Raw genomic sequence first — 27,260 nt, 5'->3', positions numbered from 1 at the left:
GGAGTACAAGTGTATTTCTAAACTCATACACAATTTTGCTATACCATCTTTTTTTTTTTTAATATTCCGTATTTTGAACCTCTGGATTGTTTTTGACCTATTGCTGTTATAAACAATGGTATTATGAACATCCCTTTAACTATTTATTTCTTAATTTTTTCCTTAGGATAAGGTGCTGGTAGTAGAATTGCTGAGTTAAAAGTTATATGTGATTTTGATTCATATCATGAAATTGTCCTCCAGAATGGTTACATAATTTGCACCCCCTCCAGAGAATTTGGGCTTCCCTGGTGACTTAGTCGGTAAAGAGTCTGCCTGCAATGTGGGAGACTTGGGTTCAATCCCTGGGTCAGGATGATCCCCTGGAGAAAGCAATGGATACGCACTCCAGTATGAGTTCCATGGACAGAGGAGCCTGGTGGGCTACAGTCCATGGGGTCACAAACAGTCAGACACAGCTGAGTGACTAACACTTCCAGAGAATCTACTTTTTTTCACATTTTTGCTAGTAGTGGATATCATTAAACAAAATAAGACAAAAAGCCTACCTTGAATCATAGATGTGCCCTGCTGGCATTTGCAGGGCAAAGCAGATCTTTAAATTGTTGCCCAAATTGGGGTATATATAGATGCTACTGTCTATAGGTCAGAGTTAAATTGTGAGTTTAGAGGTAGATCCTTAGACATATTAACTAGTAACATAGCTAGTAAGGGTGAGAATTGGGATTTGAAACCGGATCTTCCTGATACCAAAATTTCCTTTTGTTATTTCACCATGATGACTTTCTAAATGAAGCCGATAGGTGACCTCTTAAGATAAGCTGATCAATTTGAGGTTATATCAGCAGTTCTCAAAGTGATGTACAAGAACTTTGATAGCCCCGAAACCCTTTTAGGGGGTCCATTAGGCCAAAACTTTTCATAATAGTGCTAAATATTACCAGCTTTTTCCCATTATGTTGACATTTGCACTGATGGTGCAAAAACAGTGTTGGGTAAAACAGCTAGGACCTTAGAACTACTTAAGTTGGTGTCACAAATTAAACTAGTAGTCATATTCTTTACTGTCATGCACTCACAGTAAAAAAACAATTCAGTTTCACTTAAGAATGTCCTTGATCAAACAGTAAACATTATTAATTTTATTAAGTCTTGGAGGGAATGATGCTGAAGTTGAAACTCTAGTACTTTGGCCACCTCATGCGAAGAGTTGACTCATTGGAAAAGACTCTGATGCTGGGAGGGATTGGGGGCAGGAGGAGAAGGGGACGACAGAGGATGAGATGGCTGGATGGCATCACTGACTCGATGGACGTGATTCTGAGTGAACTCCAGGAGTATATGATGGACAGGGAAGCCTGGCGTGCTGCAATTCATGGGGTCGCAAAGAGTCGGACACGACTGAGCGACTGAACTGAACTGAACTGAAGTCTTACCCCCACTTTTTTAAAATTGAAGTTCAGTTGGTTTACAATGTTATATATTAGTTCCTGGTATATGGCAAAGCGATTTATATATATATATATTCTTTTTCAGATTCTTTTCCATTATAGTTTATTACAAGATACTGAATATAGTTCCCTTTGCTGTGTAGCACAACCCTATTGTTTATCTGTTTTTTATCTAGCAGTTTGTATCTGCTAATCCCAAACTCCTGATTTATCCCTCCTCACCTCAGATCTTGGCCTTTTTAATACTCTGTGTGATGAAATGGGAAGTATGCAAAGAATACTTCTGTGTATTGAAATACAGTATGATTGTTTAAATTATGAGCTGAACTGGCTGATTTTGTTTTTCATGGAACATCACTTTTACTTATAGACTTTGGTTATTAAGTCTTGGATATTTGGCAGACATTTTCTAGAAAATTACTGAAGTGAGTCTACCGCTTTAAGAGAAACAACTGATGGTATTTGTTGCCAATGATAAAATGTGAGCTTTCAAAAATTTGAATTTTTGAAAAATCATACTATCATCAGTGTGACAGTGTCCCAGTACTCAAAGACTTTACTGATACATTGGTAATGATATTAATGAATGTGATTATTATATAATGAAATGTATTAACATTTGGAAGACCTCATATAACTCAGTGATCTAATTTTTTCTAAACCACCAGTTAATGATATGGATAAAAGATCCATTCAGAGTTCAAGATAGGTCAATGAATTTTAATGTAGCAAAGTTTGAATAACTCATTGATATGGTTTCAGATTCCACATCATCACTAACCTTTAAGAAACTGCCACTTGTGGATTTTGGGTGTAATATCTAAAAGAATATCCACAATAATCTGAAAAGACTATTAAAACAAGAGCTTACCATGCTTCTTTGGCTGGAAAGCCTTGCTTGGAGGTGTATTGGAGTGCCCTCATCTCTTTGTAATGTGTTACATACATATATATAATAATTAGAATGCCATTTGTTTGTAGATACTGTAATCTTGATTCTTCTGGCATAAGAGTCATACATGGATATGTAGAATAGACCAAAAAAGACCTGCAACCCAGTCCTCAAAGAACTGTTTTTCTTATAGGTTACCATGCCACCATTTCGTGACCCTTTGAAAAAGGCACAATATGACAAAGATGATGGGAAAAGAATTCTTCTTCAGTGTGAGACTGGTACTTAGTTTCTAATTGTTATGTGGTTTCATAACCCAAGAGCAATGGCAGTTGCATTTACGAGTGCTAATTTTAGGTTTTAATTGTCCTACAGGCAAAATATATACAATGAAAGAATTTAAAGAGGTTGAGAAGGCCAAACTGTATTCCAGATTCCCAGGAATTTCTAATTCAAGGCATTTAATGACTCCAAATGAGTGGATTAGACTGCCTCCAAACTACATAGAAAGTGAATTTTGTAAAAGGAGCAGGTAATGATTAATATAGTAGAAATTAAGGAACCTTTTAGAATTTGAAGACTTTCTTGACACAGTGATATAAATTTTGTCATAATTATGATTTCTTTATTTTTCTTTTAAAAAAATTTTTATTGGAATATATTTGACTTACAATATTGTGTTAGTTTCAGGTATACAGGAAAGTGGATCATTTACACATATACATATGTTCACTTTTTTTAGATTCTTTTCCCATATAGGCCATTACAGTGTATTCAGTAGAATTTCCTGTGCCATATAGTAGGTTATTAGTTATGTTTTATATATATAGTAGTGTGTATGTATCAATCCAAGTTTTCCAATGTATCCCTCTCCCCCTTATCCCCTGGTAGCCATACGTTTGTTTTCTACATCTATGACTCGACTTCTTTTTAATTTTAAAATTTATTTATTTATGGCTGCATTGGGTGTTTGTTGCTGCACATGGGCTTTCTCTAGCTGCAGTGTGCTTCTCATTGCAGTGGCTTCTCTTATTCGCAGAGCACAGGCTCTAGGGCTTCAGTAGCTGTGATGCATGGGTGTAGTTGCCCCATGGCATGTGGAATCTTCCTGGACCAGGGATCAAACCCATGTCCCATGCACTGGCAGGCAGATTCCTAACCAGTGGACCACCAGGAAAGTCCAGTAATTTCTTTGGCTATATTTTCCTGTTTACTAATTCTTTTTTTACTGTGTGGAACATTAAAATTTTAATTTCTTAAAATTTTCTCCCCCGACTCCATATGCTTGTTCATTCCTAATGGGCTCTTACTGTTTTATCTTGGTGATTGGATTATTAGTTTCTTTAAACATTTTATACATTGCTATTCTGCATTCTATATTTAATAATTCCAAATTCTATATTTCTTGAGGATGCTGAATCTTTTCCCCCACTGACTCTCAATTATAATGGTTTGCTTTCTCATATGCTTAGTGCATTTTATTTTTGAGTTAATTTTATCTTGGGTATCCTATTGGCCTAAATTGGGGAAACTTCTACGCAGAGGATTTGCTTCTGTTTCTTCCTTTGCTGGTAGCTGGGATGCTATCAACCTGGGTCTAGTTAGCTCTCGTCAAAGGTCTGGGCTCAGTGTGGCCTCTCTCAAGTGTAGTGTCCCCACCTTACAGCTGGCCCAGACAGGGCTCAGTATTCTGTTAGCTCTGTTGTTTCCATCTGTCCTCAGGGGTCATTATCTGTTATTCCACATGCCCCACCATTATGGCCCTAGCTTCCCATACCTCTAGCCTGTGCTACATTTGTGTGTGAATGTGTGTGGTTTTTCAAGACCCTTCTTTTTTTTGTGAGACTAGTGACACCTCAAAGGGTACATTTTATCCAAGGTCTAGTTGTTTACAGTAAGTAGATTCCCTCAAAGCACTGAATTTCAAATTGTGAATTTCAAAATATACAGTGATGGTCTGTAAAGACTTTCCAAAAAGTATACATAGGCATGGGCAGTTTTAAGAGACTCAGCTTCCAGATTCATAAGTCTATAGGTACTCTTCCCAAAAGTTGATCTGCCTGAGAACAAGCCTGCATCTATATTACTTATCCCACTTTTTAAAAGAAAAGCATACTTTTCAACCTATGTGTAAAAATTTTAAGATACCGAATGAAGGAGTAAATAAAAATAGTGGCTTTTTAGAGACTTTACTGATAAAGCAGGAAAACTTAACTCACAGGCCTTTCATATATATTTTATTTTACTTTAACTAATTCATTGATTTAAAGGCATGCTATAGAACCAAGGTACTTGTCTGTGTTGGGTTGCTTTGAATTTGGATGGTTGAAGCTGTATAATTTAGTGATGCTTCTTTTAAAGTATAACTGAAATGTTTTTTGGTACAGCCAGAATTTCAAAATATATTAGCTATAATTCTCTTATAACAGCTTTATGTGATTGCTTTAGATTTGGTGTGCCTTATTCAATATGGTGGTTAAAATCTATTTTATCAAACAATATCTTAAAATTTTCATTGCTAGTAAGGCCCACACTCATTTTTTCCTAATGAATATTTGACTTTTAAGGGACAGTTGATATTTTTAAAATCTGTTAACAAGAAACAAACTTACTTAAACTTACAATGAAAAATTGTAGGTGTCAGCTTTAAAATATCCAAGGGGTTACGTGGTTTTTCAAAACTCTTTTAGGAGTGTATAAACAAAACTGCTTAAAGATCACTGCTTTAGAGCAAGCTCCTAGTCAGCCATTATTATATATATTTTTGTTCATATATATATATATACATATGTCTATATACACATACATGGTGGCTCAGAGGGTAAAGCGTCTGCCTGCAATGCAGGAGACCTGGGTTCGATCCCTGGGTCAGGAAGATCCCCGGGAGCAGGACATGGCAATCCACTTCAGTACTCTTGCCTGGAAAATGCCATAGACAGAGAAGCCTGGAAGACTACAGTCCATGGGATCACAAAGAGTCAGACATGACTGAGTGACTTCACTTCACTTCACACATACATGTACTGTAAATTCCTTGAGGATAGTAATTGAGTGACCCAAAATCAGTGTTTGTTTCATAGACTGATGAAGTAATGTTTGGATATGGTGAACAGGGAGGAGGGGAGCTCAAGGAAGACTCTGATGTATAAAATAGGCCACTGGGAGGATGGAGGTGCTATCAGCATAAGATGGAACATAGGAAGAGCAGATTCAGAAGTGCAGTTGATGAATTTAGTTTTGTTTATTCTGAGTTTTATACACTTGTGGTCCTTTCAGATAAAGATGTATTACATGTTGTTGGAAAAGTGAGACTACAGCTCAAGAGAGAAGGGGATTTGAGGCTGGATTATTAAAAGAGTTATTCACTTTGGAATGAGAATCAAAGGATAAGAATGGATTAGATAGGCTGAGGAGAGAATATTGGGAAAAAGAAAAATACTGAGATGAAAGGCTGTGCAATAAAATTTGGGAGATGGGAGAAGAAAAGGAGACAGAAGAAGCAGTCTGTGGTTTGCCACAGATGTCAGGAGAGGAAAAAGTGAAAAGAAGGATCACTCTATGCCAGATACTCTGGAGTGTAGCGAACTGAGAGGAAGCCATGGGATTTGTTGACTAAGGACATTCCTGCCCATACTCTTAGTTTGCTCTGAGCAAAAGCAGAGGTAGTTGAGAAGGTCTTATCTGATAATACCCTTCTCATCCAGCCTTTTCATTATCGTTTGGTTCCCTTAGTATTTACTCTTATCTCAAGTTCTTCTCCAGGATAGCCTTGCCTAAGAAAGTTCCTGGGGACAAATGAGCCACTGCATTAGCCCTTCTCAGACATATTAACACAGGAAACCCTTTTGTCCTCTTGTAAGTAATGCTTTATGCTTGCAATTTCTTGTACTTAAAACATATTTCAAAGTCCACACTCTAGGAAGGTTCATTCTGACGAAGTTAGCATCAGACTGATCCTTTCCATTAATTCTTTGTGTGGCTATTTGCAAGCTGGGGGTACTGGGTATGTTAGTTGGGATAATGGCTCTTGATTTTAGACAACTGAATCTCCCCCTCCCCCAGAAAAGGATTGATTCATTGAGGACTTATGCCACTCACAAAATCACTGAGAAGTTGTAAGAAACAGGGCTCAAATTTCAGAAATAACTCCCCAAATCACAGTGTAGAACTGACTGACCAAGGGGTATGTTGTTTCAGCTGTGTCAGGAAATGGCAGAACTAGGAAGCTGCTGCTCCAGTTGTTGGCCTAGAACCCCACCAGCTCTGCTGTAATCTGTGCCAGAAGTGGATGCTCCTCACAGGGCTGGTATCATCCTTCCAACCAGTCTTGAGCTGGGGCAAGATGGGAGGGCTCTAAGTCACCTGCCTGCCACCTTATGGCGAGGAAACTGAGAAATGGGGTGTTTGAGTTCTTTCTTAGGAAAAGCATTTTACATTTATGCTTGTAAATGACACAATCGCTGTAACTTCTTTTTAAACTTAGAGTATAAGCTCCAGGATATAAGGAGTACTTTAAACTTTGCCTACCTGATTCTAGGTCCTCAGTAAATAGTAAACTAATCTCTTATCATAGTTTCAGCAACTCTTAAATACCCAAGAATGCACACCAGTTTGAAATAATGGTATTTTGGACAGTATACATAGTGGTCAATATATAACAATAATTTCTCTATAAATGCAAGCTAGTATTGTTTTCTGAATATCCTCTCACACATGTTATCTTGTTAAAGGTTAAAAATAAAAGTGAATTTTAATGAAAGCAGTTTTGACTTGAAACCCTCTGCAAGAACTCCTCATCCGGAATTCCAAAAAGAAGATAAAGCAGTTCATTATAAGTAAGTCTGCTCTTTCATGGCTTTGTTCTTCTTTCATTTGACATGCTTGACCGCCACCACCTGCCATCATTTTAAGTTACTGGAGTCAGTCCTGAGGAATATAGCAGACTCTTGTAGCCAGACATCAGACATTTACCACCACTGTGTCTGGGTGAGATGGCAACTTTGCTCAGCTTTTTCTGGTTTTAAAGAACAAACAGCTGACATGTTCAGAACTAACAAGCACAGATACAGAAAAAACTTGTTAACAACTCATATTAAAGTTAGGAGATTTTTAATTGAATTGGAATGGTAAAAATGAAATTTTGGACTAGTTCTGGTGGGTAGTAGCTGTTACAATATTGTACCCAGCTGTTACAATATTGTAACCAGTAAAGAGACGTTATCGCAGAAAAGTGTACATAGACTACTGGGTGTGTAACATGGGGAGTTACCTCAATTTACTAGTTATGGAATTAAAAGTAAGAGATTTCTCTATATAGTTATGTAACTTGTTAAGCATCTGATTAAAAGTAATGAGGTCCTTCAGACATTGCTGAAGGGAATATAAAATGGTACAGCAGCTTTGGAAAACAATTTATCAGTTTCTCAAATATTAAACGTTAAATTACCAAGTGACCCAGCCATTAAATTCTTAGGTTTCTATCCAGGAAAAATGGAAATATATGGTCACATAAAGGCTTGTATTTGAGTGGGTGTTCAGGACACCATCAGTCACTCAAATGTTCATCAATTTGTGAATGCATAAACAAAATGTGGTACATCCATACATGGAATATTATTTAGCAGTTAAAAGGAAAAGAAATACTTAAACATGCTACAACATGGATGAACTTCAAAACTATTACATTTAGTGAAAGAAGACAATCACAATTTTGATTCTATTTATGTGAAATGTTCAGAAAAAGAAAATTTGTGGAGCCATGAGGTTGATTATTGGTTGCCTAGTGGAGAAGGCAATGGCACCCCACTCCAGTACTTTTGCCTGGAAAATCCCATGGATGGAGGAGCCTGGTAGGCTGCAGCCATGGGGTCGCTAAGAGTCGGACACGACTGAGCGACTTCACTTTCACTTTCCACTTTCATGCATTGCAGAAGGAAATGGCAACCCACTCCAGTGTTCTAGCCTGGAGAATCCCATGGACGGAGAAGCCTGGTAGGCTGCAGTCCATGGGGTTGCACAGAGTTGGACACGACTGAAGCGACTAAGCAGCAGTGTTAGAGTTGGGAATGGAGAGTGACTGTAAGTGAGGGTGAGGTTTTGGACTGACAAAAATGTTCTAAAATTAGACTGTGGTGGTGGTTACACATCTCTGTAAATAGAGGAAAATCATTGATCTGAACATGTAAAATGGATGAATTTTATGGTGCTAAATTATATCTCAGTAAAACTGTTGACAATAATAAAAAAAGAACCTAGTAAGGCAGAAGGGAGGTTATATGATGCTTAGGAGGTTGGCTTATAATTCTCTGTTACTAAAAAGCCACAAAGTAAGCTGCAGTGGGTTTCCCTTTTCTTGTTCTGAATAAACTCGGAATTTTTTTAAACAAATATAATGTGGCAGAAGCCAGAGGCTTTTAGAAATGCTTGATTCTGACATGTCCAGCACAGAGAACAACTAATTGCCTCATGAGGGTCTTTTTGGTAGATTTAAAGTAGAAACAGATGACTGTTAGAGATGGTGCTGACCATTGTGGACTTCTCAGTGTCCCTGAGGTACATTTAACACTTTGCTGCTCTTCTGCATGGGAACTGAAATTGAGGGATAATAGGAAATATTGAAACCAAGCCCTATTCACTTGGCAGCTGAAGTCCTTAAAAGATGGACTGATTCAGCATCACCCGTGTATATTAGGCTCTGAAAGAGTAAGTTCCTCTATAATCTGTAACTGCCATGATCTCATACATACTTGTTTGAGTCAGGTTTTAGAATAGTAAACATTTTAGTCCTATTTAGTTTTTGTATATTGTATAAAAGGTTTTGTCCTTAAATATCTTTTATAGCAGAGTATGACACAGATATGAAGGAGAATATTGCATCATTGGAATGTGTAGGGCTTTAAACTAGAGGCTTAAACTCATGAGATCTCCCTGAATAAGAAGGAAGATTACACTGTATTTTATTCCATGAATTAGGGAATCATCCCAAGTGTGCCTTCCCTGGTAGCTCAGTTGGTAAAGAATCCACCTGCAATGCAGGAGACCAGGGTTCTATCCCTGGGTCGGGAAGATCCCCTGGAGAAGGAAATGACAATCCCCTCTATTATTCTTGCTTGGAAAATCCCATGGTCAGAGGAGCCTGGCAGGCTACAGTCCATGGGGTTGCAAGAGTCAGACACGACTTAGCGACTAAACCACCACCATCACCCAATTACAGCATCGAGGTAGAAAAGGCATATTTGTCTTTGACAGAGTTAGACTTTCCCAAGGAAGGCACACTGTATACATCTGTAAGGGGGTGGGGGTCATTTATGCCAAAGGACCATCCCTCAGCTGTTTGATTAAGCAGTAATGAGATTTTGGATGAAAATGTTAGTAGAGCAAGGTAATGCTGTTTATTTTTCATAAAAATGTATAAATTCATATAGAACTCATCAACCTCAAATTTAAATAAGATATTAAATGCTATAGTTGATAGAATTCTTTCCTTTCTGGTTCCTTTCTCCACAAACATAGGGTCATCCTTTCTATATTATCAGGAGGGAAGAATCCAAGTTCCAAAGAAGCCAACTCTAAAGAGCACCTTTCTTCCTTGAACTTCCTTGAGCTAGGAGGTAGACAGGGATTGGGACCAGGATGCAGCGAGAGCTGGGGTAGTCCCATTTTGCAATACACACAGCAGCAATTGCTGATACCAAAATCTGAGCAGTTGGGAACAACTCTGTATGGCAGGCTTCCCAAAGACAGGAGGCAGTGGGCCATCCTCCCTACCCTCCCCCCCTGCCAAGAAAGGGTGAGGGAGTGAGTAGAAGAAACTGAGGCAGGCTTTCCGGATTCAGGGGTATGGAGAGTGAGACTCCATGTACTGCCTAATGGAGTGTCCTCTGGAGGGCAGACTGTGTATTTCCCTAGCTCCCTCTCCTGAGTTTTTGCTCTTCTCCTACTCCTCCACCATCTCAATCATCTCTCTACTATTTATCAGATACCACACTCAAGCCATGTCTCAAATTTTGTTCCTCTTAATTTAGCCAAGAAAGGCAAAATTTTTCAAAACGACCATATACTAAAAGTAGTAAGGTTTGAAAAGTAAAAGTCCCCAAATGTAAAATGTATGGAAATATAGATGTTCACCTCTCGTCTAAGGTGACTATGGTTAGAATTGGCGCCGTTTGACTCTTGTAGCCTAGCCTACTGCTTCTAGGCCTAGGTGCTACTGCCCTTCAGTTTTCTTCTCTACACCCTGTGTCGTGAGTCTCTGGAGCATAGCTTCTTTTAGGAGTGGATTGGAGAAGTCGCAGCCCATTTCCTCATCTCCCAGTTAGAAATCAACATGGAAATGGTTTGCTAGTCTGAGTCTCCAGTCAATCTTTCTATCATTCTTCTTTTCTGATTGTTTCCTCACTCCTACTCCTAAAGGATAAGGGAGCTCCTTTTTTTTCTTTTTTAACTCACTCATGATAAATGTATAAAAACTTAAATTTGTGGTTTCATTCCTTTTATTTGTCATGTTTTAATACCCTCTCATGTGCTTGCTTGTTTCCTCAAATTTTAACAAGCACCTATTCTGAACCATGCAGTATTTGACAGGCTGAAGACTAGAGGTAAAAAACAGATAAATCTCTGATCTCAAGGAGCTTACATTTTGATGAAAGATGGACAATAAATAAGCAAATATATGATATCACTGAGCTAGTAATAAGTGCAGTGAGGAAAATAAAACAGGAAGTTGCTGGAGAATTATCCAACACAACAGGTTTTAATGGACAATGAGGAAAAATACAAGTTACTTTGTAATCATACCTTACACACCCTCCTTATGTATTGTAATAGTTTTGGGTATCTCGATACAATCAGCTCCAAACAAGATTATTCTTTACTTTTGCACTTCTGCCCCTCTTCCTGTCAGGTTTCTCTTAGTTCAGTGAATAGGGCCATAATCCAAGAAGGAGCCCCAGGATAAAAGTCTAGGAGTCATTTTTTATTTCTCGCTTTCCCTCAGTTCCCATGTCTTCTAGCTTATGTCTGTTAGCGTGTTCAGTTCTCAGTTCCTCAGTCCTGCTGCTGGTTCAAGCCACTGTGGTCTTACCTGGCCTCTTGCACTAGCCTCCTGACTGGTCTTCCTTCTTCTGCTCTTGCCTCTGTATAATGAGTTCTCATGCAGCACCATAGTCTTTTAGAAATGTTTATTATACCAAAATTCTCCCCCACCCCAAACCAGGAATCCTAATGGCTTCCCTCACACTTTGGATTTTATCCTAACTCCTTAATGGGTCCTCTAACCCCTGTACAGCTGGGCATCTGCCTCCTCTCCACCCTTATCACCTGCCTTTTTTCCACACTCACTGTGTTCCTTTTCTTGTTTTGTGGCACACCTTATCAGGCTTTTGCTTCTGCCATTCTATCTGCCTGGAACACCCCTTCCCTGGATCTCTCCATGCCTCACTCACTCAGATCCCTGCACCGATATCATCTCTCTCAAGAACTCTACTTAAAATTCCTCCCTCATCCATTTCTCTACCCTCCCTATCCCCTTTACCTGTGGAGAGGTAGAATCCAGGACTCAACTGGAGGTCAGGACAATCTGTTATTGTAAGAGGAAGGAAGGACACAGAATGCATGGATATAGATGAAGACACCTTGGTGAATTTTGTGAATGAAGATTGTTTACTTCTGTTTACTTCATTTTCTTAATGAAATCGAAAGGTCATTCATGAACTGACAGTGAAGATGGAGGACAAAGATTTAGAGGTTTGAAAGGAGAAGGGACGAAAGGAACCTAGTATTTTATAAATCACAATAATCCTAGTGTAAATGAGCACTCCAGACATACTGACATCCGAAAGCAGGACCCTCAGATCATATCCCACATCAGTAAACTATCACACCTGCAATAGGGTTGGCTCTGTACTTGAATCTCTGTATGTTTTTGAATCCAGATGGAGTGAGGAGAGGCTGAGTCAGGAGGTTTAGAGGGGACCCTGCCTCCAGGCCACTTAGCTCCAACAGGAGGACTAGGCTTCAGGGAGATCAGCGCAGCTAAGCAGAGGAATTCTTTCTGCTCTGGAAAGCCCCTCATCCCTATATCAGTCACACTTATCTCTTCTCTTCTGTCACTTTCAAAAGGTTTTAGCAACCAAGGAGTACACACCCTGGTCCTTGACTGGTCAAAGAGGACACAAAAGAAGGCTGCTTCAAAGGAAGCCATCTGTTGCAGGAAGCGCTCAGATTGAGGACCAAGGAAAGCACTCAAGAAATGTTCTCTAAGAAAAGCATCTGCAATGAACTTTGTCTTTGAGTCCAATTGTCTGTATGATAATTAAGAAATGACCGTACTATATATTGACAGTTACTGCAAATTATTTCCCAAAGGAGTTAAATGTTGCCTCAGAGATATAATAAAAATACTAACTGTTGCCTTACTTAGCACCTGCCTCAATTCACTTGCTCTTTCCTTAAATTGTCAGGCACCCTGAAAATCCATACCCACATAGTCTCCCTAGGTTTTCCCAACAGTCTTTAGAAAATTAAAAAACTCCTTTTGATTACCCACTAGCTGATTCTGGGTCTGCATGTCTGCCACTGGCTCATGTTGAGTTTGACTCCTGCTCCCAGGAGCTCTGGAGAAGGAAATGGCGACCCACTCCAGTATTCTTTTTTTTTTCCCTTTTTTTTTTTTTTCCAGTATTCTTGCCTGGAGAATCCCATGGACGGAAGAGCCTGGGGGGCTACAATCCATGGGGTTGCAAAGAGTCCCACACGACTGACTGAGCGACTTCACTCACTCACCCAGGAGCTCAGTAGGGGGGATCTGGAGCGCAGAAGACAGGTTTTCCTTGGGCAAATGCTATGCTATGCTAAGTCACTTCAGTTGTGTCCGACTCTGTGTGACCCCATAGACGGCAGCCCACCAGGTTTCCCCGTCCCTGGGATTCTCCAGGCTAGAACACTGGAGTGGGTTGCCATTTCCTTCTCCAATGCATGAAAGTGAAAAGAAAGTGAAGTCGCTCAGTCGTGTCCGACTCTTAGCGACCCCAAGGACTGCAGGCTACCAGGCTCCTCCGTCCATGGGATTTTCCAGGCAAGAGTACTGGAATGGGGTGCCATTGCCTTCTCCTTCCTTGGGCAAAAGGGGCGCTGAAAATCTATTCTCACGCTTCTACTTGTAGCCCTAGATCATACAGGTAAATGGTACATTCTCTTTAGTAAACTTTACATGACCTACATTTTTTTATTAAAAAAAACAAAACAAAACAAAACAAAACCTAGGGTGGACGGTTGAAAGGATTGGACGGTTGAAGGCCGGCTGGAGCGGAGGGGCTGGGGCGGCGCGAGGCTGAGGAGGTGGGGGGCCCGAGCTCCCCTCTTTGCTGACTTCCGGGTGGATAAGCGGCGTAGGCGGATTGAAGGAAGAGGGGTGGAGTCTAAACAGAGTGCTTTAGCTTGTTTTTAGAAGGTGCTCCCTTTCCCCCTCCCAGAACGGTCAGTGCCCTGTGCCGTTTCCTGATGGCCCTACGCTCGAGGTGGGGGGCAGGGAGCAGCCAGGCCTGCGACCACGCCAACAGCCCCTCCGCGGTGTGGCCCAGGCGGACCCTGAGGCGTTGCCTGGCTGGGTCCGCAAGGCCGCAGGTCAGGGAGCCTAACTAGTCACCCACTTTGCGAAACAGGTTTAGGGGCGCTGGAGGATTTTTTTGTTTTACTTAACCGAGACTATGAAGAGTTTAACCGCTCTCTGAGCTCAAAGACCTACACTTTTTCAACTGGACTCGCCTATCTCCTCAATTTACTCTTTCTCCCCTCAGGGATTGTATTATATATGGCTGCCACAAAAGTGTCCAACTGTGGTAAACATTTTGGGCCTGAACAATTAGAAAAGTGGCCAGAACCCGAGTCAGTCATGTTGATGGAGGTAAAATTATATGGCATTTAGGGGCCCCTCTTTTGGTGATGGGGCATAAATCCCTTGAAATTAAAATCTATTGTGTCTTAATCACAGCTGTTTTCCCCAGAACTAGAACAGTGCCTGGCACAGACTTGGTGCTTAAGAAATTCATCCAGTGGGAAAGGCAGGGGGCGGGGGTCACATTTGGCAGGGTGGTCATCCTGTTTCCCGTGGTCAGGAAGCGTGAGCATGGCCACAGGGCAGCAGTGGGTAAGCACAGGGGTCCTGGAGCTGCCCTGCAGGAGAGCAGGGGAGGCCCGGCCTGCGCTTGCAGTTACTTCATGATACTTCAGGATCTGGTAAAGCAATGATTTTCTCATAAAGTTTCATTATCTTATAGAGAAGTTCTTGGATATTTCCTCTGTTTTTCCCCTTTTACTGTGGTGGCAGTAAGAGTGGTGAGATTGTGTACGTGCGTGCATGCATGCGTGTACATGCACAGAAAAATACAGATTTCAAAAGTGCTGCTAGAAATCATTAACATCCTCCTTATATTTTCTTACAAAATCACCAAGAGGGAGCTGTTAAAACAAAAACGATTTCCTTTAAAAAAAAAAAAAAGTTGGTTTGAAAATCTGCATATAACCAATAGTATGTATAACATTTGCTAATAGTGTTAATAGGATGGCTAAAAAATTGATTTCCCAAGATGATTGTTAGTGTATGTTTCTACTTCAGATAAATAGATTGATTATTCTAAATTTGTATTGTTGTATTAGGGGAAAACATTTAATTGTTTTACATGATTTTTCAATTATCATGTTAAAATAAGTTTAAGAAGGCTTTATTTTAAAGCAAGAGTCTGTTCATATTATCAGGAGAGTTTTATTTTGGAGAGGACCCTAGTAGCTATCTGAATATCATTTTAGATTTCATGCAAAGCTGTTATATATAAAGTAAAAATACAACTGTCCCTTTCAAGATTTCTGTTATTCACAGAGTTGGTATTTGAGTGTGGGATTTAGTTCATTCTGATGCACTCACTGTGACAGAACTGAAAGAAAAGCCAGAGATTGAATAACATAGTTTTAAGAATCTGTATCACTTTTCAGTAGATAATTCTTTTAGGTAATAGCACTTCTCTTGCAGATACTTAATTTTTATTGCTTTTCCATTTGTTCCTACTTACTTCTGTAAGAGTAAAGACTGGAAGATCAGTTCATAGTGATCCAAATGAAAAGCCCTAGAGTAAGGATTTGAGTGCATCAGCTTTACCCAAAGTCATAATGGAAACAGCTAGTCCCTAAATGTAAAACCATCTTGGTTCTTAGCCAGGAGTTCCCAACTAACTGGCTCTGGTCCAGTCAAACTAAGTCAAACTTCTGCAGTTTTGACTTATAAGGAGGTTTTAACTTATAAAGAGACCTAGCAGAAGTCAGGGAACTTCAAGGGCTTTTAAAACATACCCACAGACTGCCTGTAAAGAGGCTTCATTTTATTGTTGTTCAGTCACTAAGTTGTGTCTTACTCTTTGTGACCCCATGGACTGCAGCACACCAGGCTTCCCTGTCCTTCACTGTCTTCCGGAGTTTGCCCAAACTCATGTCCTTTGAGTTGGTGATGCCATCCAACTATCTCAACTTATGTCGCCCTCTTCTCCTGTTCTCAGTTTTTCCCAGCATCAAGGTCTTTTCCAGTGAGTCGGCTCTTCGCATCAGGTGGCCACAGTATTGGAGCTTCAGCTTCAGCATCAATCCTTCCAATGAATATCCTGGGTTGATTTCCTTTAGGATTCACTGGTTTGATCTCCTTGCAGTCCAAGGGAATCTCAAGAGTCTTCTCCAGCACCACAATTCAAAAGCATCAATTCTTTGGCACTCAGCCTTCTGTATGGTCCAACTCTCACATCCATACACGACTACTGGAAAAACCATAGCTTTGACTATACAGACCTTTGTCAGCAAAGTGGTATCTCTGCTTTTTAATACACTTTCCTGGTACTTTAAAAATCATGGTGTGATGTAAGAGATTTGTTTCAAAATAATCTATTATCGGGCAGGGGAGTGAGTAGGGATTTAGATGAAATAAGATTGACTGAATTGATCATTCTTGGACCTGGGTAATGGGTTCATAGAGAATTGTGTTTGAAAATTTCCATAATAAAAAGTTACAAAATATGTTTTGAGGTACAGATGTTAGAGTCACACTTAAATTATTGGTAAAATACATTGAGTTTTGTCACAGGCTTGTTTATTCAGGATCTACATCTTAATATTTAATTCTATAATTTTAGGCATTAGCCAGAGAAGACATTGATGAAGCTGTATATGCAATATTATTTAGAGAAAATTGTATTGCAAAGGTAAGAGTTGGCTACAGAGTGGATTCTAAGTGCGTTCTAGATAAGCAAGAGTGATATAGAGCAGTGTGGCCAAGAGGATGTTACCATGTCAGAGAGAGTCATTTTTTCTGGGAGAACGAGCCTCCCTTGAATCACCCATTGATACTACATAGATCTGAGCTGGTGCTCTCTCCTTGCAGGATCACTAAGAGGTCAGGTTTCCCAGATTTATCCTTAAGGGATCTGAGAGATTGTTCTAACTACTCCCCTGGTACTGAATAGAAATTTTTTCCTAGAACTTACCTCACTCTCTTATGTTCCCACATCACAGTGGGGAGCTATAAAGCCACGAGAAATGAATTAGTATTTAAGGGTAATGACCAATCAGTACTGATCATCACTATGGAATTAATAAATTTAAGGAGGTTTTCATCTCAATGAGAGGTATACAATACCTGAACGTTTGTACTGTGACATAGTTTATAAAGGAAGTTCACATATATATTCTCATATGAGGCTCAAAAGACGAAGGTGGGTTTACCCTCAGAGAGAAAGAGAGGTGTTGAATCAAGTCTGGTGCTCTTATTCCTCTACCACTTTTATCACAGACTTTACTGATGATAAAGGCTGGAGATGAGGAATGGTGACCAGGGAATGCTTTGAATCCTGAAAAGCACAGTTTCCTGAGTTAGGAAGTGGTTTGGTCTGGAGGCACTGTTGTGGTGTAGAACTGTCTGTGGGTTCTGCGTGTTCTATGCTCTCAGGTTCTCTTTCTGAACTTTATTCTGTTCTTTGATTATCTTATTCTATGACTTTGCAGCCTGAATATGCTGAGAGTTTAGGACTGGGAACAAGTGTCCCCCCCAATTTATTCAGATTAAAATAAATGTAAAACCTCTTAGTAACTTGTTTTCTTTCCTTGTTTGTATCACTTCATTAGAGATTGGATGCGTATTTTCAGCATCTGGATGCCTTTAAGGAAAGAAGAAAAGAGCTGTTGCATAAAAAATGGACTGAAAATGTCGCAAAGCCTCTTCAGCAGAGAATTATGGAAAAAGTAATTTCATATAAAGCGTTGGAGAAAACAAAACAAGAGAATTTTGAATATTTTTTAAAGCACACAAAACGGTACTGAGAGGTTTTTTTTTAGTGAAATATTATTTGAAAATTTGGTCTGATATTTTCATTGATTATGCAGATTCTCAAATTTGTTTTTGTATCTAAGATGAATTCATGGAACTGTAAAACAGCCCTCTGCATTTTTAAATCCAAAGTTTAAGGCAGAGGGAACAGAAGTGTTTATTTGGAACTAGATTTATCAGGCATGCTTTTTGGTGATTGTTAATAATGTAACAGGGGCTTAAACCGTAAGAACATTTATTGGTTACTCAATAAGAAACAGAGGGGTTGGTGGTCTCATGGTGCGTTCTGGAAGTCTAACAATGTCATTAATAACCCAGTTTTGTTTTGTTTTTTTCCTGTTCTGATATCCTGAGTATTTTCAGTCTATGCCCATCATCCTTACATTTGTAAGCACATTTGGTTTCTTATAGCTCTGGGTATTAGGCAGGAAGAAAGGGTGAGAAATGATGTCTGGGGGCCCATTTCTTACATCTCATCCTTTGATCAGGAAGCAAAAAGTCTTCAGAAGCTCCTAGCAGATTTCCCCTTAGGGGTCATTGTCCATAAACCAGGTCACATCAGAAGTCCTAGTTAAAAGCAGAGCTGGGCAGGTGTGTGTGGCTTTCCAGTCTCTTCAGTACGTTGTGGGTGAAGGAGAGGGGACTTCTCCACAGCTATTGAGTTAGCAACCATTAGGTGAAGGGACCACCAGTTTCTATCCTCTGTTTCTCAGTTTTATTAAATGAGAACAAATTTTGGCTTCTTCTATGGAAGATTTTTCTCTTTTTAACTTTGAAATCAGGACTCTCTTTTGAAATTGAGGCCCACCTAAATTTCCACATATTCAGCAGAGATCTAGAGTAATGTGACTGGAATATTAGAGATGTAAGTATATTTAATGAGCAAAATTTCTGGATGTGTACACTAAATACATCTTCCTAAGCACCCTAATGGAGAAGGCAATGGCACCCCACTCCAGTACTCTTGCCTGGAAAATCCCATGGACGGAGGAGCCTGGTAGGCTGCAGTCCATGGGGTCACTAAGAGTCAGACACAACTGAGTGACTTCCCTTTCACTTTTCACTTTCATGCATTGGAGAAGGAAATGGCAACCCACTCCAGTGTTCTTGCCTGGAGAATCCCAGGGACGGGGAGCCTGGTGGGCTGCCATCTATGGGGTCGCACAGAGTCGGACAAGACTGAAGCGACTTAGCAGCAGCAGCAGCAAGCACCCTAAGAGGCAGAGCTCAAGGGTAAATCCAGGTCACTTTGAAACAAAGTGCAAAGTCTTACAAGTATGTGCAAAAATGTGATTGCACAAGCATACAATGAGAAAGCCATGCCTTAGAAAAACCATGTGTTGAAATCAAGTGATTTAAAATGAGAGTAAATTCAATGTGAGTCAGCCATGTGAGCTGGCTTCCAAGAAATCATCCAAGCTTTTAGGCAGTATTGAGAGGCAGTGCTCTGAGTGGGAAACATTGGGTCCAGCCTGTCCACCCACAGGCAGTCACCAGTTACAGAACCCTTAGAAAAGGGTACAAGCTTGACAACACTTCACAGGAGGAAAAGTTGAAAAAATATATAGCAAGTTTAGCCTAGGGAAGAGATGACATGAGGGGAAATGAAATCTTTTAAGTATGTATTGTAAAAGGCTGACGTGGATGAAGAGTAGATGTATTTTGTGTTGCTTCATGGGGAGAACTGGCAGTGAAAAGGCAGACTTCAGCTCTGTTCTAAGGACAAGCTTCCTAGTGGTTAGAATGACCAAGACAGTATCTGCCTAATGGAGCAGAGCTGTGCTGTGCTTAGTTGCTCAGTTGTGGTTGACTCTTCGCGGCCCCATGGACTGTAGCCCACCAGGCCCTTCTGTCCATGGGGATTCTCCAGGCATGAATACTGGAGTGGGCTGCCATGCCCTCTCCAAGGGATCTTTCCAACCCAGAGATCAAACCCAGGGTCTCCTGCATTGCAGGTGGATTCTTGACCATCTAAACCACCAGGGAAGCCCAAGAGTACTGGAGTGGGTAGTCTGTTCCTTCTCCAGGGGATCTTCCTGAAATCAAACCAGGATCTCCTGCATTGCAGGTGGATTCTTTACCAGCTGAGCTATCAGGGAAGCCCTCATGAAGCAGAAGTTCCTCAAATAAGGCTAGTGAGTGACTTGAGACTAAAGCTGGATGATTACTTCTTCCAGAAGGTAGTGGACTCTCAGTGCAGTCCAGATTACTTCTAAGGTTTCTCTGAACCCTTTGAATCTATGATTTTATATAAAAAATGGAATAAAGTATTTGGCTTTTTTGAATCTTGCAAAAACACAGTTGTATGTAGTGCTTTGCTCTTAAGTGTACTTTTTTGTTTAAAGGAAATTATATTTGGAGACTTTTATGATCCTGAAGTATACAATCCTTTTTATATGACAAAAAAGGACCCAAATTATGGAAAGGTAAGTACATTACCTATTATTATCTATTTATTCTTAGAAGCTCTGGGGTTGGGGAAAACCTGGTTGTTTTAGAAGTCTTACAGTTATTCTGCATTCACTTAAAAAAAAGTCCACAAAAGCATTTCCCCTGAGTTTTAGATTAAGAACCCAAAGTAATTTTGACCACTTGGGAATGAACATTGTGGAAAAGGCACATATGTGTGTGTGATAATTCATTTGTTCATTCATTCCTCTATCCACTCACATTCAGCAACTGGAAGCCCAGGAGGTCGGGGAAGGTAAGTGGACAGTGAATGTGACAGGAGTGTCACAGAACCAGCGCAGGGAGAGCTCCTTCATGGATGCAGGAAAGGCTGTCCAGGAGCCAGTAGTTGAGCTTGTAATGCATCTTCACGTTTTACACTGACAGTATAGGTATTACCACTTTGAGATGTAGGTTTCACGTGTTTTACTCTTGCATAGCAGGAGTGGCCATCTGATCTCTGAAGAGGAAAGTGGTTTATTTTTGCTTCTCCCCGAAAACTAAGGCAGGTCATGGTTGTGAAGATAGGAAGGTCTTTTTCCTCTGGGGGACTCACTGAGTATTCTGTTGGGGAGTCATTATGCTGTTTCCTCATTCAGTGGCTGTTGTCCTTGCAAATAGCATTGGGTCAAGATCAAGTGTGTGGGGAAGTAAAAAGGGGGAATAGTTCTTCTGTCTAAAGCCTATACTCAGGATGCGGAGGGAGGGAGAAAACCACCTTCCTCCACGGCCTCTGTAGCTGGCCCTGGACCTCAGCATGTACTGTTCTCCTGCCCTGCGGTTCTCACAGGCCTTTAGAGACCAGTGGTCAGCCCTCAAGGAGTGCCCTTCCTCCTAAGCCGGCTTAGAGCTCTGCCTTGTGCTCCCAGGGCTTCCTTGGTAATTCAGATGGTAAAGCGTCTGCCTGCAATGTGGGAGACCTGGGTTCAATCCCTGGGTTGGGAAGATACCCTGGAGAAGGAAATGGCAACCCAATCCTGTACTCTTCTTGCCTGGAAAATCCCATGGACGGAAGAGCCTCATAGGCTATAGTCCATGGGGTCACAAAGAGTCGGACATGACTGACTTCACTTTCTTTCTTTTTGTGCTCCTAAAGCAGCTAAGCTGATGCCTCTCACGACAAGGTAGTTGTCATCCTTGACTTGTCTGTTCTAGACTGAGAGATTCCTGAATACAGGACCCCGCTGGGAGGCAGCTACCCCTGCAAGTTGCATCAGCAGATACTTGTTGACTGATGCATTGATACTGTAGAACTCTTAACAGGAGTATGTGTCTTCTCTTTGGGTGGCCCTTGCTCCATTCAGCCACTTAAGGCTCAGTGAAATATTCTTGGGTGAGGCGGGTGGCATTTATGCTTCCCTTGCTCTGTATGACATTACCCCTGGGTCCTTGTTCTCAGCTGCTTTAGCGTATAGTAAGGCCACACTCGAATGCTTCGGACAGATTTAAAACAAATTGTACTTGGGTCCTCAGAGAGTCATTTTCTCGCAGGTTGCGGTCCCACCATTCTGTGATCCTCTGTTTAGAAGACAGCAAGAGATAGATGAAGAGCAGAGAGCTATTTTTCAGTACACGACAGGTACTTTGTGATCACGGGGCTTCACCTTTAGAGACTTCAATTCTCTAGTGATCTCCTACCCCAAGGGTAACTGGAGCTGACCTTAAGGGTGTTGATTTAGATTTTTATCTTCCTGTAGGAAAACAATGTACCTTAAAAGAATTTAAAGAGCTAGAGAAGGCCAGGCAGTATGCCAGACTGCCCCAGTTCACGTTCAGTCTCCACAGCATGGTTTCAAAGGAGAGGCCCAAAGCCTCTGTGAGGCCTGTGGGAAGCAAAACACACAGCAAATGCAGGTAAAGGTCTCTTTGCTGTGGCCGGAGTTGGGCCTGGGTATGTCATACAGCTGGAGTCACACAGCATGTAGCCTTTTCAAGACTTTACTTTCATTTTTGAAGGCTGTTCTCACAGGATTAAGAATGTTAGGTTGGCAGATATTTTCTTTCAACATATATCCCTGTCTTTTGCTCTTAAAATTGCCCATCCTGCTGCTGTTCTTCTGGAGACAGTTATCTTTTTATCTGGATGCTTTTAACATTTTCTTGTTGTCTTTGATTTTCAGTAGTTTTCTATGATGTCCCTAGGTATGGATTTTTTTTTTTTTTTAATCTACTTGGCATTTATGGGTCTTTTTGTATCTGTAAAGTGATGTCTTCAGTCAGTTCAGGGAGGTTTTCATTCATTTTCTCTTTGATTGTTACCTCTGCCATATACTGTTTTCTTTCTGAATTCCAGTTAACCGTATTTTAGATTTTCTCACTGTAACTTCCCTGTCTCTTACCCTTTCTTGTGTCATTTCCAAGTTGCTCCAAATTTAATTCTAGGTATTTTTACTCTTTATCTCTTCAGTTGTATCTAACCATCTGTTGTTAAATCCATCCACTGAGTTTTTTTTTTTTCAATTGTTTTATTTTTATAGTTCAAGCATCTTACTTTGTTCCTTTTCAGAGAAGTTTTGAGGAAGGCTGTGGAGATCCTCAGGGCCTGGAGGAGCTCCACCCCCGATGGGGGAACCTAGTTCCAGTACCCTGGTTTGACTTTCCCCCATCCCCAGGGAGGGGGTTCAGAACAAGGTTAACTACCCACTTTCCAGGACAGCACCAGGCCTGGGAGGGAAAATCTGCCAAAGATATGCTGGGAGGACAGAGGACTCAGTCCCTGCTACCTGATGCTGACCAAAGCCCCAAGGGGAGAAGGCGGCCCGAGACCGACAGCTCCCTCTGAAGGACTGCTTCCTCCGGAAGAACTGCTCCACTGCTGGCCAGTGACTGTAAAACAGGAATTTTGTGGGGCTTGGAGGGGCTGAATTTTTTTTATTTTCTCTTACGTTGTTGCAGTAGGAGCATTGGTCTTTGCAAACTTTCTACAGCAAAAGAAAGAAAAGAGCATCCCTGTCATGTTTGTCATGTTCTCTTGGTGTTTCCTTTTTATCCCCCATCCTGAGTTTTGCTGGAATGAACACTACTTTGTTTCTGCTTTCCTGTGATTTGAAAGTTTTGTGTTCTATTTCTGGTTTCATGTTTGTTTGTTTGTTTTACAAATTTTAACAAATATTTTTATTTAAACATCAATAATTATATAACTCCTCATCCCCTAGCAAGGCAAAGCCTTTATATTGCTTTATTTCCTCATCTCCCCTCTCTGGCTCCTCAGCCTTTATAGACAGTCATATTTCTTTAGTTGATATTCTGCCTTTGAGTCTGTCTCTTCTGATGGACCCTCCACCTCACAGCCAGAGGAATCTCTTCAAAGTGATCAACCTCCTGAACTGAAAACCCTTTAGTAGATTCCCATAACCATTCCAATAACGTGCAGCCCAACTAGCACATAAGGTGCTCTCTGGGCCGTGCTACCTTTTCTGGCTTTGTCTAAAAAAAATCCCCTCTCTCTAAAGAAAAGGAATATGACAAAGCACAGAAATATGTGGATCAAGTCAGCACTTGGGGGATTATCGCTTGGCTGTTCCTCTGCTCCCCTTCCTGCCTCTTCTCTCTGCAGCAAGCTCCCTGAGGGCAGGGGTTGCTAATGTATCTTGGTGTTCCCAGCACTTAGCTGGAAGATAGCAGATGAGGAGTCAGTACTTGTGGGATGAATAAATGAATGGAGGAGTGGAGGCAAAGGTGATTTCCCTAGAGAGACCTTGGCTTCCCAGGCAGGGATGGAGACAGCCCTGGGAAATCTTCCGAGAGGATGCACCTGCTGGTGCCTCAAATTGCTGTTCAATAAAGTAATAAAAGGACTTAAGAGTGAGGTAGCTTTGTTAGACAGTTTGAGCACAAAAAGTGGAGTCCTTCTCAACTTGAAAAAAAAGGGAAGGGGGCCTGGGTATGTTAGAAAGCACCCATCTCTCCTGGAAGCCACAGTCAGTGTCTCTATCTGTTCAGGCTGCGATAACAGGAGCTGAGACTGGGTGGCTTATAAATGACAGAAATATATTTCTCTCGGTGGAGGCAGGGAAGTTCAAGATCAAGGTGTTGGCAGATTGAGTCTGGTGAGGACTGGCTTCCTGATTCAGACACTGAGTCTTCTCACTGGTGGAAAGGGTGACGGAACTCTCAGGCCTGTTTCACAAGGTCATTAATCCCATTCAGGAGGGCTCTGCCCTCATGACCTAATCACCTCCCAAAGGCCCCACCTCCTAATACCATCACTTTGCGGGTGGGGTTTTAACATATGAATTGTGAGGGGACACAGTCAGACCACGGCAGTCAGAAAGATAGCCAGGCTGCTTAAGGTACCACAAGGTCACTCCTTGCCTCTCTGGGACTTGATGGATGATGGATGTGGGGCATCTATCATAGCTTCTCTTTGTGAACCTGCTTCATTTCTCTTTCTCTGCTTTTTTGTGCATGTCCTGGAAAATGGATGCCCTGGTTCTGCCTTTCTGGTTTGAGCCCTCTGAGGCTGCTTGAAGGTCCTCTGTCCCAATTACAACTCTAGGGACTGAGGCTCTGGGTCGCAGGCCTCAGCTACAGCCGTAGAAGGTCACATGACTCACCGCCTAAGGATGGAGCCGGCGGGGGTGTGGGTGGGGGGCAGACTAATCAACAGCCACCAAGTGATGTTTTCTCAGTCTCTCATTTTCATGAAGTGAGTGCTGAGTTCACTAAATTTTCAGGCAATTATTGAATGGTACAATTCTATTTATACTGAGTTGAAATCATTTTCTTCTACTATTCTTTATAGTCCTGAAAAGCTTGTCTGTGCAGAAGAGAAATTTCCACCTTATAAGGTGAAAATGACTAGTGACATAAATCAAACTGTTTTTGAAAGGCGGTTTTATTCCTCGAAGATCAGCCAGGAGAGTAAAAGGCATGAGAAGAAGGGCCTGGTGAGCAGAGATTGCGGGGGTGGTGTAGGGCGGGGATGGTACAGCTGTGTAACACCCGCCAGAGAGCACTGACAGACCCCTCCGTCTCAGACTCCAAGGGCAGAGCAGGTGGTGGCCAAAGAAGGGGCTGAAAAAGAGGCGGCAGAGGAAGTGGTGGGGTCTCCTCGAGCTCAGTTCTGTTGCAGAGACAGGCTTCCTTCCACAGGACAGCCTTGGGTGAAGACACTCAGAAAAGAGGCAGGTTGTGGGGCCCTGGACCCCATTGTCGGGGGACAGGTTGTGCCCTTCATAAGGGGAGAGATCACCTGCTCAGAGGGGATCCGCCCGCTAAGGCTTCCTCAGCTCTTTTTTCCTGAGTTTTTGCTCTCCCATTTTCCTACCATTTACTACTTATTACATCCAAACTAGACCAGATTTTTTTTCTCCATAGTTTAGTCACAGTAGGTGGGAATCTTTTGAAATGAAATTTATACTTAAAAATCTGGGCAAAATGATAGATAAAGATACATAAAAAGCACAGACAGGCAGGGGAGTTCCGTGTGCAGATTTCCTGCCCAGAGCTCGCAGCCCCAGGGCACAGCTGAGAGCTCAGCCTATCCCCCCCGAAGCTGCCTGGAAGATGTCAGCTGGGATGGGCCGGGAAGTTCCTTCCTGTCCTTCCCCATCCCTCACCCAACTCTTCTCTTCTCCCACAGGCTTCAGGAACCGGACAGCACAGACCCCGCTCCTGGGTGGCAGGAGAAGGCCAGCAGAGGCGCAGGTCACAGCCCGTGGACAGAAGAATGATGACCGCAGAGGTCCTGGGGCAGCACCTGGCCGCCCTGCAGCTGGGAGACAGGTGAGGCGGAGCCGCGCCCGGGCCATTTGTAATAAATGGTTTCCAGTATCTGTACAGCAGTTAAAATGTTGTCAACAATTTTTTCTCCAGAAGTGGAATATTGCAAGGAATATCCAACTAATAACAGTTACAGTTTATCAAGCTCTGGTTGTGAATCAGGAACTGTGTACTTTGCATGCATTTAAAAGTTTTCCCAGCAAGGTAGTACCGGTTACGTGAAGTTCAGAGGTTCAGTAACTCGCTCAAGGTCAGCTGCAGTTTGAAGGCGGCAGTGTTCTCTAGCCCAGGTCTAGTCCCTCAGGTGCCAAGGCACACACTCATTCCCCAGGGTACACACTCTCCTCGCAGCCACTCAGACTGTGTGATGTCAGTCAGGCTGCTCAGAACCTGGGCCCCCTTTCAGAAGGCGCGGCTGTCCTGCTGTCTGCAGGGTGCCGTACCCGAAAAGCACAGGAGGGGCTCGCTGGGCACTCCTCCAGGGTGTGCCCAGTCCCCCCCGGAAGTGTGGGTAATCTCAGGGTGCGCCCTCCCTTCCTCGCCTTTCAGAAAATCAGGCTCCTTTTTATCAGGCGAGAACGTGACTTCCTAAGGAGCAGAGCTGTGTTTCTTGGTCAACAGGGGCGAATGGAGTTGCTGGAAGTACTGGCATTAACTGTTCTTCTGTAATGTCACAGTCGTCTGACTCACCTCCTGCAGGCTCCTGTGTCCTAAATCTGACAAGAACATGGCACCAGCTGCAGTTCATCGCAATGATAAAGTCCCATAGTCCCAGCTATAGAATTATCCTGTAGCTGTGGTCACAGCTTTTACACCTGCCTGACCCATCAGTGGCAGCCTTAAGATTTGAAAGTTGGCTGGATATCAACCCACACCTGCCTTCTGATCCAACACGGCTCGACTCCCAGAACCCTGTAAAGATCAGCAGTTTGCTCTGCTCAGTGTGGCTGAGCCTGACCAGCCCAGCTTTCCCTGAAGTAAGCAACATACTCAGTTGTCTGGGTTCAGGTACTGAGTGTCTCTTCCTTTGACACTGGGGCATATTTCTTTTAGCCAGTCAGTGCCCGGGGTCAATACTGGAATGATGGGGTTTTTTTCACTTGAATGTTCTGAATTATGTTGTCCAGTTTTTCTTTGTCCGTGATTATGTTTAGGCAGAAAACAGAGGCTGTGATGGAGGCACATCTGAATCCTTTCTTTCTTCCAGCTTCCAGAGAATACCTGCTCCCTGAGAAATCAGGCAGGGCTCCTGCAGCCCTGCATGACTCCTTCCAAAAGGCAGCTCTTTTCCCGGCTGTAGTCAGTAACCCAGGGATTTAATGTATAAGGCCTTCTTTATTATCAATGTTCAGGACAGATTTTACGCTTCAGAATCCAGAAGCCAAGT

General features: G+C 41.9%; 2 protein-coding genes across 4 annotated transcripts in view; both read left to right on the top strand.

Moving 5' to 3' along the window:
* The window catches only part of FAM228B (family with sequence similarity 228 member B), a 43,873-nt gene extending 31,120 nt beyond the window's left edge, over positions 1–12,753 (top strand). Inside the window, exons 6-9 of one of the 3 annotated variants that reach the window (XM_055540803.1) lie at positions 2,537–2,624; positions 2,719–2,875; positions 7,074–7,178; positions 12,463–12,753. In XM_055540803.1, coding sequence (XP_055396778.1) covers positions 2,537–2,624; positions 2,719–2,875; positions 7,074–7,178; positions 12,463–12,469 — 357 coding nt within the window. In that variant the 3' untranslated portion in view covers positions 12,470–12,753. Of the gene's footprint in view, positions 1–2,536; positions 2,625–2,718; positions 2,880–7,073; positions 7,183–12,462 lie in introns of those variants that run through there. The other 2 variants (XM_055540804.1, XM_055540805.1) reach the window with 2 other exon arrangements.
* FAM228A (family with sequence similarity 228 member A) lies at positions 12,663–25,953 on the top strand. Its single transcript, XM_055541754.1, is given in 10 exon segments — positions 12,663–12,668; positions 13,815–13,965; positions 14,139–14,245; positions 16,512–16,580; positions 17,500–17,697; positions 20,047–20,127; positions 21,641–21,728; positions 21,847–22,003; positions 24,894–25,038; positions 25,734–25,953. Coding segments are annotated over 10 exon segments (1,149 nt in total). The 3' UTR covers positions 25,881–25,953.
* The last annotated feature ends 1,307 nt before the right edge of the window (positions 25,954–27,260 follow it).

The sequence above is a fragment of the Bubalus kerabau genome, chromosome 11 (genome assembly GCF_029407905.1).
Source record: "Bubalus kerabau isolate K-KA32 ecotype Philippines breed swamp buffalo chromosome 11, PCC_UOA_SB_1v2, whole genome shotgun sequence".
NCBI classification, from domain to species: Eukaryota; Metazoa; Chordata; class Mammalia; order Artiodactyla; family Bovidae; genus Bubalus; species Bubalus kerabau.
The sequence above is the reverse complement of the archived record's forward strand: the minus strand, read 5'-3'. Positions and strand labels throughout refer to the sequence as shown.